A 22,147-nucleotide genomic window follows, 5' to 3' on the forward strand; every position below is an offset into this window, starting at 1 on the left:
TATTGATGAAGAGTACCGCCTCAGTTAACATGTGTCGCAAAACTCACTTTTGTTGTGCAGGGTAAACTACATTCTGCCTCCATCTCTTCTTCTTCAAATCTTCATCTTTCCTGTCATTTTTCTCTCCTCTCCTAATTGCAGGAGGTGATGTGTTTCCTGCTCATGTCAGTCTGTCAGCACAAAGCAGAGAAGAGAGGAGAAGGAATGTCTGCAATGTCAAGGCAGCAGGTGGAATGTTTTTTACACACTGGAAACGCACGCACGCACGCACGCACGCACGCACGCACGCACACACACACACACACACACACACACACACACACACACACACACACACACACACACACACACACACACACACACACACACACACACACACACACACACACACACACACACACAACATCGTGGATCATGACACAACGACACAACTCCCCATATGTGCCGCACCCATTTCCACCTACTGTATCTAGATTTTCCACCACCATTTAGCATTTTCTTCCAAACACATTTTTGAGTGGTGCAACCACTCCTACAACCAGCTTTGTGCGTGTTCACCTATGCCTGTGTTCACCTATGTGTTCATGTGACTATGAGCATCATATAATGAGTACCAGTAGGGGCGCTGTTTGCCAGAGAGAGATAGAGTTGCCTGCTAATGAGAGAGAGAGAGAGACAGACAGACAGAGAGACAGACAGACAGACAGACAGACAGACAGACAGACAGACAGACAGACAGACAGACAGACAGACAGACAGACAGACAGACAGACAGACAGACAGACAGACAGACAGACAGACAGACAGACAGACAGACAGACAGACAGGAGTGGGGGGGGGGAGGGGAGTTGCACCACTCGGTTCACACGGGTGTGATTTTTTTTCTACTACACATACAGATTTGATCCAGGACTCACACAATTCTGTATCATACATGATCCCTGGAGTGGAGGCATATCATATAAACATCTATCGTGCAGATTTCCCATATTCTATTCCATCCAAATTTGCGGGAGCGGTCCATTTGACAAAGAAATGCAAAAAAGAAAAGTGCCACCAATAAAGTAAACCCATGATGGGACCATCATTCTGGTGTGCAGATTTCTGGGCTATTCTCACACAAGCCAATACCCTGAGCTTGAGGAAGATATTATGATGAAAAAGGCAGATAAAGGGGGCCAAATTGTCATACTAGGACTACCGGTAAGTTAATTACAGGCACTCAGACAGCTGAATGACCCCGTTTCCTATAGACCCTTAAGGGGCCCCTATGCAGCAAGTGGTGAGACTATTAATCACCCAATTGCCAGAGCTGGCTTTCCCCGACAACCAAACAGAACGTACACATCGCCTCCAGAGAGGTGTTGTCTCCCTCACGTGGTTCCCTTCCCGCCAGGCGAGCAGTGATCATTAGTCACTGGGGTTCTTCAGAGACCTACCGTACTGCTGAAAACTGTACATTGACTGTAACACACGCAGCACACGGTAAAGTATGTCAAAGATGCATTCAGCCACACAGGATCCGTTATAGAGTTACCAGCACACACTTTATTGTTCCCTGCGGACGTATCGAGTCCCTTCTTCACTGGCGGTTCTCGACCTTCTCTGGGTGACATGCGATGCGGCACGCCACACTGCCGTGTTAACAAGCAGATGCATTCAAGAGCATGTTTATTTGAACCCATTTTGACCTGAGATCAGATTCTAAAAAATGTCTTCTACATCCTGACAGTTTTCTGAAAAAGCTATGTTTCTATGTCAGTGGTTCTTCGATTTTTCAAAAATAGCAGACCTACAAGACTGGGCTTGGGGGTCGTCAAATGTTCCTTCTGACATCACCTGGACAAGAGTATAGGCTGCAAGATGCATTCATCCCACTAGAGATTACAATTACTAGAAACAACTATCTGATTGCAATGGCCAGCATTTCTTACAAATCTCTGGGTTTACTTTGAGAAGAAGGTATTGAGCAGCTTGCACAAAATGCACACTCAGACAACTATATCATGCAGAGTGCTGTCTGAGTGGGGTCCAGACTCCAGCCTCATCCTGTGTATTTGTATTTCTTCTCTCCGCTCTTTCTCTGCTCTCCTTTTGTCAATCCTTCCATCCTCTAGTCTAGTGCCTTGTTATTTAAAGCCTGTATCAGGCCCCAACTGGCTAGAATGAAAGGCCTTTAATGCCATCTGATCTGAAATGTCGTTGAGCATACTCAATCATACTCGTTGCTTCTACATTCCTGTTTCCCTATGCAGCTCACATCGTTCCCCAGCCCTAAACATAATGGAACTTCTGTCAAATCTAACTGGGGACATTTGTCTTCAAATAGCGCGCGCGCACACACACACACACACACACACACACACACACACACACACCCCTGACTGACAGCTCTGAACTAGAAAAAGTGCCCCGAGCACAGGTCTCCACCAGGGCAGGTCAGGTTGTGGCCTCCTGGTGGCCACAATAGGCCAACCAGGGCCAATGTGAATATATATTCTTGTGTGAATGTGAAAAGGGTGCCATTTCTTTCGGATGATCTGAGGCATTTTGTTCCAAAAATATGTTCCACCTGTTGGTGGCGCTATAACAGGCCAATGTGAAAAGGGTGGGATATATTCCTCAGCCTTGTAAGTCTGTGAAAGATTTCACATAAATTGCATGCAGCGTTCATGATTCGAGGCTTTTTGTTCAAAACGGGCAAATCCTGCAAACTTTGAAAGCCAATGTCAGCCAATTAGGATGGAATATGAAATATCGGACAGATCCGTCTTGAACACATGACTATAGAGATAGTGTGTAACGATTTGCGGGACTTTTGGACAGAATCTGGAGGAGTAATATAAAAAACATTGTTTTTCAAAAGTGTACCTCCTGGTGGCGCTATAACAGCCCGGAAGTGTGCGCTAAATTTGGCATCGGCCGGGTTAATGGTGCCGGAGATTAGCACGCAACACACACACACACACACACACACACACAGTATGTAAATGTTTTGAGTTTCAATCAAAAGCTACTCAATGTCTCCATCTAGTGGTAGAGTTCAGCTACACTGTGATGAAGCCGATGTATGTTTCATCACATCCCATTCCCTTTGGACCACTGGCTCTACAAATTATGCATTTTCAGCTGTGTTGAAAAGAGAGACAGTGTATGAGAGACAGTAGTAAATACATGAGTAATTTGGCCTTCATCTTTTGGATAACATGCTTCAAGGCAAACATACCACCAACATCAAAAGAAAGAAAGGCACAGACAGTGCATCATATAAAAAAAACATATTTATTGTTCTGTTATTGGGGTTAACTTGTTGAACAGGGGATGTACACAGAACACCTGGAGAAGAAAGCCTAAATCTGCTCTCGTCTTGAAAAGCAAAACATTAAATTGAAAATATTTCCGTGGTGTGATGGCAGCCATCATGTCATCCATGATGGATTGAGCGTTCTAAAACCATGCAGACTTTAGGCTGTTTCTCAAAGTGGTTTGAATCCTTGACAAGTTAATTTACAACTAGAAACACTAATGGTAAAACCATCCCACCAAACACAACCGAAATCCCCCAAACCCCAAACTGTTATTTTTTCTCCAGGACTTTGATAACATAAACATTGACCAATTCTCTTCTCCTCTCAAAGTCAAATGGGACTCATTCCAAAGTCAAGTAAAGCTTTTCTTTTTTACAAAACAAAAAAAATAACTGACAAGTAATGATACTTACTGAGTGCATCTCTCAAGACTGATTATAGGTGGTGCTCTGTAGTCTGCAAAATAGTGTGTGGTTTAAAATAGATAAGGATAGATTCAAGATAAGATATATATTTATATATTTATAATAAAGGTTTGACTCTGTAGATACAGTGACAGCCACCAGTGCCGTCTATACACACATTCCTCAGTACATAAAAACAAACACCATAAAACATCCACCTGCTTTGTCTCACTTTTTAACTCAAGGACTCAAGTCGGGTCCCAAACATAAGTTGTACAACTACATTACCCAGAAACCCCCTTCCCAATGGGACACCGCCCCACCTCCAAGCTCCTCTCCTTTGAAATTACGATATTAAAAATTGACCACATAAGATGTGCCGATGTGGTTGTGCCACATTCCGGAAAACTGGAAGAAATTGAAATGCACATGTGTAAAATAAACCTGCTGGAGCTACCGTAATAAAAAATACTATAAACTGAAGTTGAAATGGAACGTGTGCAGTCAGTGTAAAGAGATTATTATTATTGATAATGTGGACGGTTGTTGCCTCGTTAAATGCAGACCCATTCAATTATTTTCCATGACCAAAAGCAACTGTGTAAATGGAAGCATATACCATACATTAAGTAAGACAGAATTGACATTACTCAAACTGCTAATGCATTGTTTGTTGCTAGTCCAGCTTCTGTTATATGAAAAATGTATTAATTCAGTTTCATTTGTTCTATATGTGCTATCATTTGCATGGTTCTTTGAGATATTTCAGAAACTCATGTTAATATACTGTAAGAGCTGATCTGTGACACAGATTTCTGAGTGTTGAACGTCTCTCATCAATCATTCGTCATGATCTCCCACTCAACTTTTCGTTTAGGCGTTCATCTAATCCAGAACAACAATGAGACAATATGCAGATGGAGGTACAGTGCCTTGCTCAAGGACACTCTCACACACTCACACACACACACACACACACTGGCATGTGTGTGTTGACCCTGTGACCTAAAAGGTCACTCCTGTCTCCACCTAGTCCCTACGCATTTTGTGCGTCCTTCATGCTTGTCACGGGTTGGTGAAGGACAAAGTCTTGAAGTTAAAAGGTTGTAAAGTGTAGTGGTTGAGTTGACAGACAAGCAGTCTCCACAATGGCAGAAAGGAGAGGGGTCTTTTGGGGGGAGTTGAGTGAGTGAGTGAGACCGGTTCCCCATGAGGATCCTGTTCATTTCAGTCCAGTCGAGTCTGGCATCTCACCAACAGTCCATACACACACTTGTACGTTCCACATGCGACGTGTTCAATTCAAAGCCAATTCCATCGCTGTAGTGCGAGGAAACATTGTGCCGATTGACCATTCTGCGTCCACAACAACTCACACCTTCAACGCAGTCAAAAACCTCCCTCTAGGAGATTGATTCACTGTTCATATTTATTTATGTGCAAAAGCCATCCAAAAAAATAACCTAGAAGCATTCACTTGGCAAAACAACACAACACAAAACAACACGGTAGAAATGTAAAGAGAAAGAAGAGAAACCATCTTGCAGTCCCTGAAACATACTCCTATTCACCGCCATCCCAAAAGGCTCCGTCTAGTTCAGAGAGTCCAACATGACATTGTTCTTAAAAGGATCGTATGAGAATGGATTCGGTGTCTTTGCGAGACATTTTCATCGGTTTATGTGCCACAACGGGAAATGGAAGAAGACAACTGAAACTTTGGATTAAAAACAAAAAATACAGACATTTCCAAAATGCTTTCACCTCTACCATAGGTAATAACTCATCTTGGATATATAAACAATTGCACATGTTCCAAAAGAAAAGAAAAAAAGAGATTTGTTTGAACCAATTGTCTATACACACTTCAAGACCAGCACCATTTCAATGCGGGATTCACCTACACGTTGTCAGCCGTGACCTGAAATACTAACAAGTTGATGCTTTAAACGTCACACGTAGTGACTGGCGTGAGATTTCATATCAAGAAAAAGTATACAGATACTGTAAATGCCACTAAATACTAAACACCTCTACATCAACAATACTTTAGTTTTGTGATACAATAAGATAAAGTTTGTTCTTGGATTCAGTATGCGGGTAGTGGGGCTCTCTGTAGGGCTGTGTAACTGTAAACCCAACTGCTTTGAACTGTGTAAGGACACTTCAAATGAATAAGACAGTCCATGGCAATAGATATGTTACAGCAATGAACTACATGAATGTAAACCAATCTTAACCCATTTAGGCCTGGCGTCAAAATATATATATTCAAAGATTTGTGCAGAATTTTCACGAATTTTCAAAAATAGCTTTTTCAATAGGTAAAGTATAACATAATGCTTAGTTAAAACACCAAAAGGGGTTCCCGGTTAAAATGACTTGTGGGCTTCCCAACAGCTCTCTCTATGGTTTCTGATCTTTGGCGACTGATTTTTGCACATCTCTTTGGGTAGAAAAATATTTCACTTACAGACATCTACAGTATATCTCTAATAATTGCCAAGGGTAGCTTTTATTTAGAAGAGAACAACTCCAGTTGTGTTTAGTAGTAACAGTGTGTGGAGGTAACAGTCTTGTACATTGTTCGTTGTTATTAATTATACTCCCTCCTTACAAAATTAGGCATTGAGTGTACCCTATAGTCCCATACATTAGCACAAGCACACATTGACAGAACAATGGCGAGCTAATACAATGGACTTGTGAAGGTTAGAGGACCAAAATCAGTCGCTGTGTTGGATATAAGTGAATGTAAAACTCTCACTCGTCACAGTGGCCAACAGAAGAAGACTGTGGTCATATGTATGAGCATCATTAATAGGTAATAAAGTATACATAATCGGTCAACTTTGTCTTGTTGGTTGCCAACCACACTGCTTATTAATTATTTTTGAACATGTGGCCCACATTCAAAGCTAATCCCAATACAGCTACAGAGATGTGAACAGGCTGAAATACGAGGGCATACATCTTTGGACTACGGCCAACTGAACACAGGAACTTTGTCCTTTCAACTGATAGAGAAACGTTCTCTCAGGGCAAGTCGCCAGTAGTTGACTGGACAGTGTCGACCACATAACTACAATGACCATGTGTAGCATGTCGTTCCCTCTATAGTCACTACCCTTGGCATCCTGACTTTCTATACTCTCTGCTACGTAGAAAGAAAAACACTGCCTAAAATAATCATCTAAAAAAAACAAGAACAGAACAACATTCTGTCTCATGCCAAAACATGGAAGCTTTTCACGTTCAGTTGTGACACTAGAAACGTCATCAGATCCTGCAAAAACACGCTCTCTCCAGTGTGTTATATTGGAACTCACACCTTCTTCTCTTCTTAGGACACACACACACACACACACACACACACACACACACACACACACACACACACACACACACACACACACACACACACACACACACACACACACACACACACACACACACACACACACACACACACACACACACACACACACACACACACACACACACACACGCCTGAGAGGCTTGAGACGCAAAGCATTCTGACGTGGTTCTTGCAGAGTTCAGAAGGCTTGATGCCAGAGTGTGTTTCAGTGGATCTGTGGTGAAAGTGCTGATGAAGGTAAAGGTGAAAGTGGGGTACCTTTGACACTGGGTTTTAATGTATTTGTGGGTGGGAGCGTTAACCACTGTCACTTAACTGCTTGAACCCACTGTAATTGAGACATTATGCATACGGCATATTGTAAAGTCTGGTTGTTTTGACGACTAAAGCATAAAGCATCTCTATTGTCCCCCCATAACAAACACGGAGACTTTCCCTCTCGTGGAATAAAACGGTGACTGAAGTGACGACGACGCAGTGAGAACTGCACACTATCAATTCACTATCATCACAAACAAGGTGGCGTGTTAGCCTTTAGCACGGATAGTTAACCTTCATCACTCATAGCGTCTGAAAAGAGACCATGGAATGACAAAAGGTCTGTTGTCGTAGCGAACACGGTGGGGGGGGGGGGGGCATAGCAGTCCAGACTGGGTCAGGTGCAAGAAGCATTGCAGACTAGTGGGGGTCTGTGGGGGGACGGGGACGGTACCACAGCACAGAGTCAGCTCATAGTGGCTGGGTCTGTTTCATGTGGAAGGTGTGCTGGGTGAGATGGGTTTGCGTTTGAGGCTGCACCAGGTGCACTGCAGAGGGGTGGTTGGGGTTGGGCGGGTTCTGCGTGCCGGCGGACTGAGTCTGCTGCAGTATGTGCACCACCCGGCCCAGGCTGTGGGTGGTGGTGAAGGCCAGGTACTGGCAACACAGCCAGTCCTCCAGGCTCACGCCGCCGCCCGCGTCCAGCGAGCGCTCCGCAAACTTTATCATCATCAGCGTCCGCTTGAGGTCGAGCCAGTTCTGGAGCGTGGTCTCGCGCTGGGACTCCGACACGGGCGGGGCCGGACCCCCGGTGCCGGCCCCCGGACCGCTGCCCCCGCCCACCCCGCCGCCACCCAGCGCCTGGAACAGGTCCTCCCGCGGCCCCCAGAGCAGGCACTGCAGGCAGGCCCGCGCCTCGGCCATGCGGATCCTCTCGGAGGGGTTGACGGTGAGCAGGAGGCTGGCCAGCTGCTGGAGGCCCTGCGAGTAGAGCGAGCGCACGGGGAGCGGCGGCAGGTCGGCCCACGTGTACTCCCTCTCCTTGAGCTCGGGCGTCTCCTCGAAGGGGTTGGGCCGGTGGAGCATCTCGTAGATCAATATTCCCGCCTGGAACTCGTCGCACTTGCGATACTGCGTCGCCGTGACGAGCTCGGGCGCCAGCCGCGACTGATCCCGCATCGTCTCTCGGTCGGAGGAGGTCGCCGCCGTCGTCGATGACGACGACGACAAGACGGGGCTCTTTTGTTTGGCCTGGGAGAAGTTGCTGATGATGAGGCGGGCGGGGCAGGTGGAGTTAGCCGCAGCGCTGTTGGCGCCAGCGGCAGACAGGGCGTTGCCGGCTCCTCCGTTGCCGTTGTTGTTAGGCTCTGGCGGGTCGTTGCTGCCAGGAGGAGCGCCCGCCTGGCAGTGGACCAGCAGCAGGTTCTCCAGCCGCAGGTCACAGTGGGTCACATGGTAGGGCTTCATGTGCTCCAGCCCCGAGCACAGCTGCAGCATCAGGAGGCACACCTGGCGCTCGTACAGCTCGGGGTTCCGGGTGTGGCGCGCCACGCCCTCGCGCACGAAGTCCGCCACGGTCTGGAAGGGCACCTCCCGGGTGATCACCACCACGCGGCTGCTCAGGCGCCCCCCAGGGGTGCCCACGTGGCTCCCCGCGCCCACTCGGGAGTCATCGGGTTTACCGTTAGAGTCTGACGTTGTGTTCTCCTCCGTACGTTCCACCTTCTCCACATTCCCTTCATCGACATCCTCCTCCTCCTCCTCTTCTTCACCTGCATCCTCCTCCTCGCCCTCCTCTTCCTCCCAGGGGAGGAGGCGAGCAGGGACGTCAGCCAGGAAATGTCCACAGTCCTGCTGGATGTTGAAGTGGACAGACAGACTCTGTCTCACGGCCAGGCTGTGGAAGAACTGCTGCTGGGTCGCCTTCACTTTACTACGACAGATCTGGAAGAGAGGAGAGGAGACCATTACAATTTAGCCACAGAGCAGACACTTATCCAGAGCGACAAAGGAAAACAGCGTTGACTTATCGAGCAATCAGATTACAAGTGTGTGTAATGGTCCGTTCAAACAATGCACCACGACTATACTGTAACAGTGTCAAATAACATACCGTATTTATTGTTATAGTTGCTGTAGAGAGCCCTTTTATAGTATAAAACCTGGCATCTCTATATAACATGGGTTATTATTTTATTTTACTATGCACTACATATCATTTTATTGACTATGTAAATAACACATAACGCATCTGTGAACATAAAGGCAGAGAGAGAGAAAGAGAAAGAGAGGAGAAATGAAAAGATGGATCATAAAAGTCGAGTATTCCCCCCTGAAGGATCCAGTTAATAAAAGATCCCACCTGTGTGAACTGAGCGGTGCAACTATACTTGTATTGTGGTAGTTACTGTACTGCACTGTAGTCTGTACTGTACCGTACGGTAGTTACTGTACTGCACTGTAGTCTGTACCGTACGGTAGTTACTGTACTCATGTACTGTACTGTACTATTGTAATAGTTATAGTGCACAGTGTGAAGCTCAACAGCGCCACTTGAAGGTAGGTCACCCAGCAGTATTGATGTTCCTACTCCAAACGCACATACTGTACATAGGGCCAGTCATTGGAGTGGTGTGCACCGCTCAAAAAAAGACATTTACACCTCACATAAATAGTACTACACCATCTCTGTTCCTCTCTCATTGTCTCCATGTCTATGTGTCTACTCTTTGACTCCCACTTTCTCTCTGTTCCAGTGTATAGTGGAGACAGAGGAAATGAGAGAGGAAAGGCCAGGTTGTCAAGATTTTTCTAAAATAGCAGATCTACAAGCTCATATTGCGGCAGGAAGCGAACGCTAAAATCTAAAACGTCACAGATACTTGCCCGGATTTAATGGGTTTTATGTTGAAAAATCGTAAAAATGTGGCACAAATCTTTGAATATATATTCTTTCAAAGTTAATGTTTTTAACTCAGGTCTAAATGGGTTAAGGCAACAGCAGCATTATTCTAAGTCTCACCTTTATGGCGTAGTTGACCAGCGGGTCCTTGGCGTAGGAGGCCGTGTAGTAAACGGCATCTCCAGCCTCACAGCAGGGCTTCCCCGTCGTCAGTCTGAAGTGAGACCAGCTGTCCGTCCCAAAGCGCAGGTGGTCCTTCTGTCCCGCCATGAAGCGGTCCTCACACTTGGTCGCCAACTTCCTCAGAGTGTCCGTGTGAAGACCACGGATCCTACCAACCACCTGGACAGACGAGACACATACAAGTTTATTATAGTTAACCAAAACTAACCAAATAACCAAAACTGAAATAGAAATAAATACATTTTCGGTAACTGAACTAACTATGATAAAAAAAGGACGAAAAAAAAGATTCCGCCCTCTTTTTGGCGATGGCTTCAAAGATTGGTATTGCAGTTATTGGATAACGGTGTGACATAACAACTCAGTTCTTTCTTGTAAAAAACAAGACCTACAGTGCATATCAATATTTTACTGGTTAAATGAAGGTTATAATAATAATAAAAAGGGAGTGCTGTCCCACTATAAATTAGCATGGCTGTAATTCCGTTGTAGGCACGAGGCCACAGGCCGAGCTGATATACTGCACTATTTAGTTTTTACAACACAGGCCTACTATAAAGTTAATGAAGTACTGGGAGACAACACTATATGTTCGTTAATTCAGCTCAGCCATACCATATTGCTCCTTCAGCTGCAAAGCAACATATAACCCTGGCTGGCTAACAGAGCAAATTGTTACATTAAAAAGTTCCAGTGCTGTTGTATTATACAGTATCAACCCTATGGAATACCTCTTGTTCAATGAAATTACATGACCAGAATGTATGCTGACAATTGAAAATGGCGCCGAAAAAGTAGAAAATATTCAATATTATAGTATCCGTATAAACATCACCACCACCACCTTTATTATTATTAACAGTATTATTATTAAAACAATAAGACCGGGAAAGCATTAGTGTCATTTCAGATTTTATTTGAACCATTATTTCATACTTTGGCTATTGAAAAAAGAGCAGATCTACAAGCTCATAGCACGTCACTAAAGTGAGACTTTTTTTTTGCTGTGACGTTGGAATCCGTTTGTAACCCCGCCCCCTTGGAAATAAATCTTCCAAACCGAAGACCGACGTTCCAGACTAATATCTCTGCAGCAACATATGTTTTTCAGAAAACTGGTTCCCCCCCCCCCCCCCCCCCCAGAAGCAAAGATTTGAGTTGAAAACATTTGCTCTGAAAGAATATATATTCAATGATTTTCACTCCATTTTTACGATTTTTCAAAAATGGCAGATCTACAAGCTCAAGCTTGTAGATCTGCTATTTCTCAATAGCTAAAGTATACATAATACTTAAAACACCAAAAGGGGTTCCTGCCCAGAATGGGTGGGTTTAATAATTATGATCGTACCTCTTCCCAGCTGTCCATGCCTCTGTAGAGGACGGGCCGATGGGGTTTGGAAACCCCTCCTCCTCCTCCTCCTCCTCTCCCAGAGGTCCTAACCCTGGAGGAGGTCAGACACTCTGTGCTCCTGTAGCCTCTCCTCTCCCTGCTGCCGCTGTTCTCCTCAGCCCCAGGAGGAGGAGGAGACACCAGGGAGGAGAGGCTCTTATTGGCCATGGAGGTGGCGATGGGAGGAGCCACGGCCCCGCCGCTGCCCTGGACGGCGGCGGCTCCTCCTCCTCCTCCTCCTCCTCCTCCTCCTCCTCCAAGCCTCTCCAGGGAGTCACCGCCATTCTCCTGCAAGGTTATGGTTAAACAAAACTGACGAAATAACAAACACTCAAATTAAAAAGAAAAGAAAAGAAAATAACTTTTTCGTTAAGTGAACTAAATAAAAATTACAATAAAAATGAATAAAGAAGAACGATGACTAACTGAAACTGTGTGCTTACAAAACTAATTTAAATGAACTGAGACTGCAGCCCTTAGTTTTCGTTTCGTTTGCATCTGTAACTTAATCCATTTTAAATGCTATTTTCTTATCATGTTTTTTGACAAAATACTTATCTTTTCAATTCTGCACCTGACAAATAAAAGACTATATAAAAAAAAAAAAAAATAGAGAAAATAATAATTAATAATACATGAGAAAATCCGCTGATAACTGAAATAGGAAAGAAAATTCAAACTAAAACAAAAAAAAAAATGAAAAATTCCCCAAACTACACTAACCTTGTGCTGGTGCTCTCCGTGCGGCCCTCGGGGGCTGGCGTGGTGCGTGTGGAGGTGGTGCGGGGGCTCGGAGCTGAGCGAGGAGCTCTGGCTGGCCGTCTCCCAGGTGGCGTCCAGGTCGTAGAGGGGGTTGGCCACACTGAGGTTGGTGCCTCCGGGCCGGGCCTCGGCCCCCCGCGGGCCCCCTGGCCCCTGCGCCCCCAGGCCCAGCAGGTTGGGCTCCGTGTTGGAGCGAGCGGGCGGAGGCGCCGCGGACGACTTCTTGGGGAGGGGCGGAGGGGGCGTGGCGTGGGTCTTGGGGAGGAGGGGGGGCGGGGGGTCGAGGTCGTAGTCGTTGTCGTTGGAGGCCAGAGTGTCGTCGGAGGCCTTGATGTTCCGCGGCTGTTTGAGAGGGATCATGTTGGCTCTGGACTGACCTGCAACACAACAGCACCATCTACTGGTTAGGGCAGTGACTCGCAACCTTTTCAGGCCTGTAATCATTATTTGAACTGCGGACTCTCCCACCCCAATTGTATGAGTTGCAGCATTCGATTTTGTTTGACTTGGTTCCACAGATAAATATCGTGAAAATAGCAGATCTACAAGCTCACAATGGCTTGCATTGCGAGATCGGCGATTTTTGCAAATGTTAGCCTCTCTTTTCTTTTTAAGGTATTAAAAAGGTCTTAAAAGTCCATAAATTGTCACTTCACTGTCATGTGGGGACCCCCGCAAAAGTAATGTGAGGACGGCCCTGGGGGTCCCGACAGGTTAGAGAACCACTGAGTTAGGCAACCCAACAGGGTAACTGGGCGAGGATTTAGAGTGCTAAGGAAATAAGAGTTATAGGAATATAGGAAATCAAATAGATTTCAAACCTGCCATTGGTTTCAAAACATACAAAAAACATTTGTATTCAACATGTAACACAACATGAGCAATGGTGCTCATGTCATTGGTCATTGGCAGAACATTGCCCATTGGGTCTGTACTCAAACAAAACATCACAACATGGTCAGTGTGAGTGGGCATGCATGTGTTAGTGTGTTCTGCGTGTGCTAGTATATGTTAGTGTGTGTGTGTGTGTGTGTGTGTGTGTGTGTGTGTGCGCGCGCACACACGTGTCAGACCAGAGGGCAGAACAGCTGGGCAGGCCTTTCTTCTATCCATCCAGATGTTTGCCTTACAGTCCCCCCTAGGGGAACTTAAGGAGACATTTCCCTTTTAATACATACTTGATTTTAATAAATAGGCATACTTGTTTTTAATAAAGGAGAGTAGGCACTAGGCAGTCTACCACCTTATTATGCTTGTGTGCATTGAGACAGACAGTTGAGAGGGAATCAGTGTTATGCTCAATTAAAACAGAAAACACAGGACAACTCTTCTTCTCAGTGCCGAGCCTCGTGTTTGCGGCCAGAGATATTTGGCGGTGTGCTCTGGTCGCATCGAGTAGAAAATAGCTGGGAGAAAAGAGCGCCACCCTTCAATGTTTTTTGAACTGACCATCAAAATTGAGGCAGGACTAAAGATAAACAAACTAAAAAAACAAGATGCATACACGATATCCACACATGGAATACATAATACTAGAGAAGCATACATGTATATAGAACTACATAGAGAAGCCTACATAGACTGCTGGTTCTTGGACTGACTACTAACATCAAGTCAACAGTGATCTCAGGTTGCTCTGCTCAATATACTGTACAGTGTAATAACACTGGTGTGTTTACTATTAGTATACTGCATGTGTGAGAAAGCATTTGACATGCTTTCCAGTAGTCCATGTGTGTGAGTGTGAGTGTGTGTGTATGTGTGTGCGCGCAAAATTGTATTCATGTGGGAGAAAATACTGCTGATCTTTCAACTTTCCCCAGATAAGCAAACGTGTGAAAAGAAAATCGCCTGTAGCAACTCAACCCGAGGTTGGAATGGACATGACAACGATACATCATGCTAATGAGCTGTTCTTTCAGCACAGCTGGAAAATGGAGACAATCCGACAATCCGATTCTATCTCCCTTTTCGTTTGCGTTGGCAATTAATGTAAACGTATTTTTGTTCAAACATGGTTGATCGCATCGAATATCTGTTGTGTTCCAACCTACTGACACACCCACTTATATCGTCTCGGTTCACAAAGCGCTGCGTGCAATTACAAAGCTGAACCACCGTTTTGTGGTTCACATTGGGAACGAACGTTTATGGTTCTGAACTGGTTCAATATTTGGCGGGAAGAAAGAACCAAACCGGTTCAACCCCGGTGGAAAAGGGGCCAGAGAGGTGGAGAGGAGGTGTGGAGGGTTAGGTTCACTATTACAGCACCACAGAGAGGTGGAGAGGAGGTGTGGAGGGTTAGGTTCACTATTACAGCACCACAGAGAGGTGGAGAGGAGGTGTGGAGGGTTAGGTTCACTATTACAGCACCACAGAGAGGTGGAGAGGAGGTGTGGAGGGTTAGGTTCACTATTACAGCACCACAGAGAGGTGGAGAGGAGGTGTGGAGGGTTAGGTTCACTATTACAGCACCACAGAGAGGTGGAGAGGAGGTGTGGAGGGTTAGGTTCACTATTACAGCACCACAGAGAGGTGGAGAGGAGGTGTGGAGGGTTAGGTTCACTATTACAGCAACACAGAGAGGTGGAGAGGAGGTGTGGAGGGTTAGGTTAGTACCTTATATACTACTTAGGTTCACTATTACAGCAACACAGAGAGGTGGAGGGGCAGAATGGGAGCAGCTGGAGGTGGTGAGAAGAGGAAGATGGAGACAAACAAAGAGAGGTTAAGTGAGAGATGAGATTTAAAAAAGAAGCAGAGAGAGAAAATAAAGGGATTGTAAGTGGAAGGGAGAAGATAGAGATCCTACCTTGGCTGTTGCTGAAATGGAATGGCTTTTCAGATAATGGGGAAGAATACAATATTTCACTTCTCTGTTCCCTCAACACCCTGCTGCGCTATGCATACCAACGGACGACTACACTGGCAAATAGCCTGGCACACTGACTGACTGACACAGACAGACAGACAGACAGACAGACAGGAATGATTCTTCCTTACTGCCTGAACATTGTTTGACAGAGGAAGTGAGCATTGCTTTATTTAGCTCTGATTAAATCATGACCGAGAGAGAGAGAGAGAGAGAGAGAGAGAGAGAGAGAGAGAGAGAGAGAGAGAGAGAGAGAGAGAGAGAGAGAGAGAGAGAGAGAGAGGAAGCATGAGAAATGGAGTGACAGAAAGAAAGGAAGAGAATCGTGTGCCAATTCCCACACATTTAATGCCATGTTTATTATTATATGGCAAATGGCGTTGGGCATGTGGCAACATCAGGCTTCCAAGTTCCAGCGCTACTTCTGGGTTCGCCGCCAAATACATTTTCTCAAACACACAACTGTATCCAGGGTGATAAAGAGCCCTCTGCTTCGTGTCGGGGTCTAATAATAACCCCGTCAGAGTTGATTTCTCAACAATGACTCTCTGCTCACCATTCCTCATACATTGCATAGTGTGGTCACTAAATCCCAAGGCACACCTGGACTTGTCTCCTGGTACGTTTGGGAACCACAGATCTACAAGACCAAGTTAATTGCATTCACGTGTTGTGTTAGTAACTTTGTATTACACAATACTGCACCTCATCTGAACTTTGTTATATATTATTTAGGGCATGCCTCGTGGAGATTATGCGCTCTACCAGTTTAGACACTTAAATTCCACTTTAATACCACTTAGACTTTAATTGAAAACAATTCAAAGTTCATCATGTGCTACCTTACCTAAATTGCTGTAGGTGGCGCTACAGGAACTGGATGCAGGAGAATTGGAGTGGTGGGAGTGGCTTCCATCCTCCTCTGGCTCCTCCCCAAGGCTGGTGCTACCTTCACTGGCCACACCCACATCGCCTCCCAGCCCCTCCCCCAGGCACAGCCCAGCCTCCTGAGAGGACGACAGCTCCAGTTTGGTTGGTAGGGACGCCCCGCCCCCTCTGGCATCGCTGGTAACGATTGGCACGTGGCTGTAATTGAAAGGAGAGAGAGTGCGTTAAAAATCAATTAAATATATAAATGTTTAATTACAGATATTTGTTCCAATTTCATTTATTTGGGAAATAAATACTACTACTACTATTACTAATGTTCTAATTGTAATGTTTACCACTACTTATTCACACACGTTAATGTATTTATTTGTATTGATCATTTTTCATCCACTTTCTACTTAAAGTACAAAGTACAATTCAACTTTAAAATGTTTTATTTTTTATTTTTTTATACCCATTAACACACTTAGATTTCCGTGTTCCATGTCCCTTAGTCAGTGAATAGACAAGGTCAGTGATGACAGGGCGGCATTGGTTCAGGGGTAGAGTGGCCGGTAGAGCAGCCGGATGGGAACTGTTAAGTTCCCAGTTCGATCCCGGGCTCCCCTAAACCCCTAATTGGGGCCTTCCTAAACCCCTAATTGCTTCCGATGTGCAGGTTGGTGCCTTGCATGGTTTACGCCGCCATCGGTGTGTGAATGGGGGAATGTAATGCACAATCTACTGCATGTAAAGCACCTTGGATAAAGGTGCTATATAAATGCACCATTTACCATTTAGTAACGTTAATTCAGTCTCAGATATCGGAGACAAGAATCTAATCAACAACACATTCATGTCTGACACCTCATTATTACCACAGCCTACTTTCATCGCTAAAGTAAGCAATTATTTCTCACACACACACACATGTATCTGCTTCCTTTAATTGGTATAAAAACTAAAACCACAGGAGCCACCCACACAAACAGACATTAACAGTGATACAGTATTATGATGTGCCGTGCCTGTTAGACCTTGCTATATTGTTAGATGAAAACACAACTTGACTGAAAAGACTGCACGCATGCGCACACACGCGCACACGCACACACGCACACACACACACACACACACACACACACACACACACACACACACACACACACACACACACACACACACACACACACACCTTACTGTGTCAACAATAGCTCACAGCTGACAAGAGTTTGTATTTCTCACCAACCTGAACACATAACACAAGATTCTTCTCAGAAAAATAAAGGATTATTTGTTGAACTCCATAATAACCACTGTGGTGTTGTGTCAGCACTGAGACACATTAAAACCTGAGGCCGATTCTGCAAATCCCTTCAAAATCTGTAGTTCTCAAACCTCCTTTGTGCCAAGCCCCAGAAGAGAGGTTTTGTGTTAAAAATATTCTGAATTTTACGCTTTCAAGATCTTTCTAAAAATTACACATTTACAAACTTGCAGAGTGGCCACTGTGAGCTTGTATATCTTCTATTTTTGAGAACCACTGTTCTAAATCCTAAGATTTTTCTAAATAACCTATGTTGCTATATATTGTACAGTATACTATATAGCCTACAGTAGATAAAAATCTAAAATGTCCTTAACAGATTAAGCTTAGCTGGAATCATAAGGTGAACTGTTAAACCACATTCTATAGTTGAAAGTAACTCATGTGCAGCAACATCCAAATATGATAAAAGCGATGAAGAGACTATAACTATATAAATTAGCACCTTTAGTAGGCCAAGAGCAAAACCCAAGGTTGTGTTTTGCAGAGAGAGGCCTCCTTCTTCAGAGAACATTTGCATGCTTTGAAGAAGGCCTCGCGGTCAGAAGAGCTGCCATGAGTATGTTCCTAACAGGAGGAAACAAGAGAACAACAATCTCCATTCTCCACACAGAAAAAGGGCTCGGTCAAGTTCCTACCTTTTGCTGTGAGGCAAAATGGCAACAAAGCGAAGCACTGAGCCTTCACCCTAAAGGCAAATACGGAGAGATTTCAACGCCATTAGGGGCGCTGGATGAAATATGGGGGGTGGGGTGGGTGGGTGTGCGGGTCTACCTGCTGGGTAGTATTGACACACCTCCAACCGTGCGTTTGAGTGTTTGGCAGTAAAGTCAACTTTACATTTGATTCACTAAGTAAAATATTAAAGTTTCAAAGCTTTTTGTGGTAACACATACACCCTCTTGTTGATGCTCAAACTAGCAACCTTCTTTTTTTCTCTCTCTTGGTCACCTAGCTTTCATCCCAAGCTGAAAATAACTTCACTTGAGTTTCTAAGACATGGTGAAAATAATTGGTGATATGAAATGACTAATATAAAGATTAGTCGTTACAGCTCATTTGTCATTTCCTTTTAAACAGGAAAACAAAAGGTCTGTTTAGTAAGGGTGTAAGAGTCATAGGTGAGGTCATTGAGAGGTCATACTGGTTGTGATGGGCGTGGCGGCCGCAACAGGGGAAGTGAGGTCATTAAACTTGTGGCATCCAGAAATGAGTTCAAGTCCCAAATCAGTCAAAACATCTTCAGGTGTGTGGCTCTGATCGAACTAATAATGACTTTATGCTGTCCCTCTTATTTATTCATACAATCACGTATTTCAGTGGTTCAGAAATGCAGACCCTTCATTGATTGACGACTAGAAATGAGGATTTACTGTAGCTAAAATAAACAAAGTGCTTAAGCTATCAGATGATTAAATAACTTCCCTCTGAGACACTGCAGTCAGACGTGATGAATCCAAAGAAAAACGCAAATGTAAATTCCAGATTTAGTAGTAGTTCCAGACCCACAGGAACGCACCCAGGGGGCCGGGCCGATTCCGGCGAGCCGCCCCGCGTCCGAAGCGGTTGAGAAATGACAGTAACCGTGTGGGTCCCTCTATTGTACCTTCTACTGTGCTGTACTGGCACACCCAAAATCACGTCAAGTCTGTGTTTGTGTGTGTGTGTGTTAGGTTGCGCACAGGTGGTGAAAAACAACCACCCACCCACCCACCCATATAGCTCCGTAAGGGAGTGGTTGCACCACTCAAAAACAACAACATTATGAGTGGTCACTGGTTAGACTTGGCAATCCATTTGTTGAGACTGAAGGTTTGTATTATATCATGTTCACCCTCTCCCCCCCCACTCCCCTCCTCCTCCTCCTCCTCTCTCTCTCTCTCTCTCATTAGCAGGCAACAGAGCAGCACTATCTCTCTCTCTGTTTCTGGCACAGCGCCCCTACTGGTACTAATAGTCATATACTGGAGCTCAGATACAAATAGGCGGGTGAACACGGACATTGTTGGTTGTAGGAGTGGTTGCACCACTCAAAAACACCTGTACTCTAGGCACCAGTAGGAACTACTGTATTATTTCAGTTTATGTAGAAAATGATGATATACTCCACACATCAACAAAAAATGTACCTACAATATAAAATTCATACGGTATAATATATTTGTGTAGTAATAGAAGTGGTTGAGAGAGTATAAGATGACTACGTCGATTTTCTCACTTTCAGCATCTTAGAAGATATAATTGAAATGTGCAGAAACAGGTGACGCATACTTTTAGCCCCAACACTTAAAATTCAAGAAGCACTTGAAATTCCAAAGGAGACATTTGATTTAGACGCAGCACTGTCTAGAACACAAACACAAACAACACAAACGTAATGTATACAACAGTATGCACAAACATATTCAGTCATCACCTGCGTGATTACACATCCAACAACTGACAAACATTAACAAGTCCAGGCTTATGTAATCCTACATGACCTTCACCTGTGAGTGGAGGCGGAGGGAGAGAGCAGCAACATGAATCCAGTCTGCAACAGAAATGCTTCTGACACAATAAATACCTTTATGACTGCAGCACGCTTCCATGTCAGGACCGGACTTGTTCAGAAGGCACACAGTTGCACACAAACACACACTCCTTACAGCCAAGGCACATTTAACTACTACAGATCCCCTTACACATATTACCAGAATATTCAAATATTGATACATATATCCATACACATTCAATGACATATCCCATAAACCCCAAGCGTACACAAGCGTCCATTCATAGTACATCTCACAACCAATCTCCAACAAGCTCTCTCCTTCCTGCTAAATCAACATGCCTGTGAATTCACCCAGCGAGTCAACCTGACGGAAAGACAGAGCCGGTGTTTGTGTATCGGCGAAGAGGCCAGCCAGATTGCAGGTCTTCGCTAAGAGCAGGTCACTGAAAGGTGAAGAGAGAGAAGACTAAGGCCTCCTATCTCTATTTGAAAAGCTTACCCGCTGTACTGACTCACACAGCTGCCCATGTCTGCCGCCCGCGTCTTCACACGTTTCACACAGCCGATCGGCTCACGTTGTTGGAAAGACCACCGTCATTTGTTTGTTCTTCCTGTACTGTAACTCGTTTGCGGAGGACGGTGCAGGTTATTTTCCTTCTCGCTTTTCCCCCTCTGTGATCTAAGAGTTTACTCTCACCTGTCTAAAGGTGATGTGTGTCTGCCTGAGCCCCACTGCCCCCACATATACATACACGCCCACTCTTGGCCAATAACACTTCCCTTCAGTGGAGAGAAAAGAAAAGGGCGGAGTTAACACTTTGTTCTACAAATTGGTGGCAAAGATCAATAAACTGGGAAGGTTTGAGTGACCGACCTACATGACTGGTTGGAAGACATTCAACCACTCATTTCCTCAACTAAAATTACGACGAAAAAATGTTTGTCGACTACCTTTTTTCACTGACAAAATAAATAAAAACTAAACTATGATGACTAAAATAAACTTATGACTAAATATACTGTACATTTCATCAACAACTAAAATGTCAGGGAGGTAGAACTAAAAGTAATTTTATATCTGGTGTTGCGCTCTGAAAATATCAGATCTAGAAGCAAATCACGTAGATTGGCTATTGTCAGCATAAGTGTAAAATCATCCATTACGACATCATCAAGGCCAGCCAAAATACATACAACTGTAAGCACGGACCAACGCATGTCGGACCAACGCATGTCGGACCAATGCATGTTCGGGAGTGACGGGGGATTTCCACATGTCTGATCTTCGCGTGCACCCGAGCCCAAGACATGACCTGTGACTTTTAAGTACACAGGATGTAGTTAATGTTCCCTGAGAGCATTCCTGTAGCTGAACTAGTGGGATCTCTCCACCAGCTCCTCAGAATGGGTAGAAACGTGTGTCTTTTACTCAGAGAGTACAAATGGAACCAAATGGACCCATAAGGTTCCAACTTTCTTCAGGTTCAAATGGAAACATGGACACACTGTGTACTGTCTGTGTGTGTGTGTGTGTGTGTGTGTCCAGAGGGGGTCTCCTGTGTGTGTTTGTGTGTCCAGAGGGGGTCTCCTGTGTGTGTGTGTGTGTGTCCGTCCAGAGGGGGTCTCCTGTGTGTGTTTGTGTGTCCAGAGGGGGTCTCCTGTGTGTGTGTGTCCAGAGGGGGTCTCGTGTGTGTGTGTGTGTGTGTGTGTGTGTCCAGAGGGGGTCTCATGTGTGTGTGTGTGTGTGTGTGTGTGTGTGCTTGTATAATCGTATTGCAGTCGCATTCCAAACTCATGCTAGATTTGAACTTGGTTACAACATGAATGTACAATGTCTGACGTCATAAAGGGGGATTTCCAAAGCAAAACAACTGTGCATCTGTGCACAACCTATAGTTACCTGCAAACTAAGTGCATCTCTGATAGTTCCATCTTTAATGTATTTGTCTGGTAAATGTATTTCTTAATTCTACTCCCACTGATGCATTTAAA

The 22,147-nt window shown here is 44.8% G+C and overlaps 1 protein-coding gene across 5 annotated transcripts in view; it reads right to left on the reverse strand.

Annotated features, from left to right (window-relative positions):
- Positions 1 to 3,265: 3,265 nt before the first annotated feature.
- peak1 (pseudopodium-enriched atypical kinase 1) overlaps positions 3,266 to 22,147 on the reverse strand; it is a 134,790-nt gene continuing 115,908 nt past the window's right edge. For 3 of the 5 annotated variants that reach the window (XM_083763292.1, XM_083763291.1, XM_083763290.1), the window contains 5 exons: positions 16,309 to 16,547; positions 12,551 to 12,966; positions 11,786 to 12,115; positions 10,372 to 10,593; positions 3,266 to 9,293 (listed from right to left, as the gene is read on the reverse strand). In XM_083763292.1, the coding sequence (XP_083619418.1) occupies positions 7,821 to 9,293; positions 10,372 to 10,593; positions 11,786 to 12,115; positions 12,551 to 12,966; positions 16,309 to 16,547 (2,680 nt within the window). In that variant the 3' untranslated portion in view covers positions 3,266 to 7,820. The remainder of the gene's footprint in view (positions 9,294 to 10,371; positions 10,594 to 11,785; positions 12,116 to 12,550; positions 12,967 to 16,308; positions 16,548 to 22,147) is intronic. The other 2 variants (XR_014569152.1, XR_014569153.1) reach the window with 2 other exon arrangements.

Source organism: Protomyctophum parallelum (assembly GCF_964188405.1).
Source record: "Protomyctophum parallelum genome assembly, chromosome: 4".
In the NCBI taxonomy this organism is placed as follows: domain Eukaryota; kingdom Metazoa; phylum Chordata; class Actinopteri; order Myctophiformes; family Myctophidae; genus Protomyctophum; species Protomyctophum parallelum.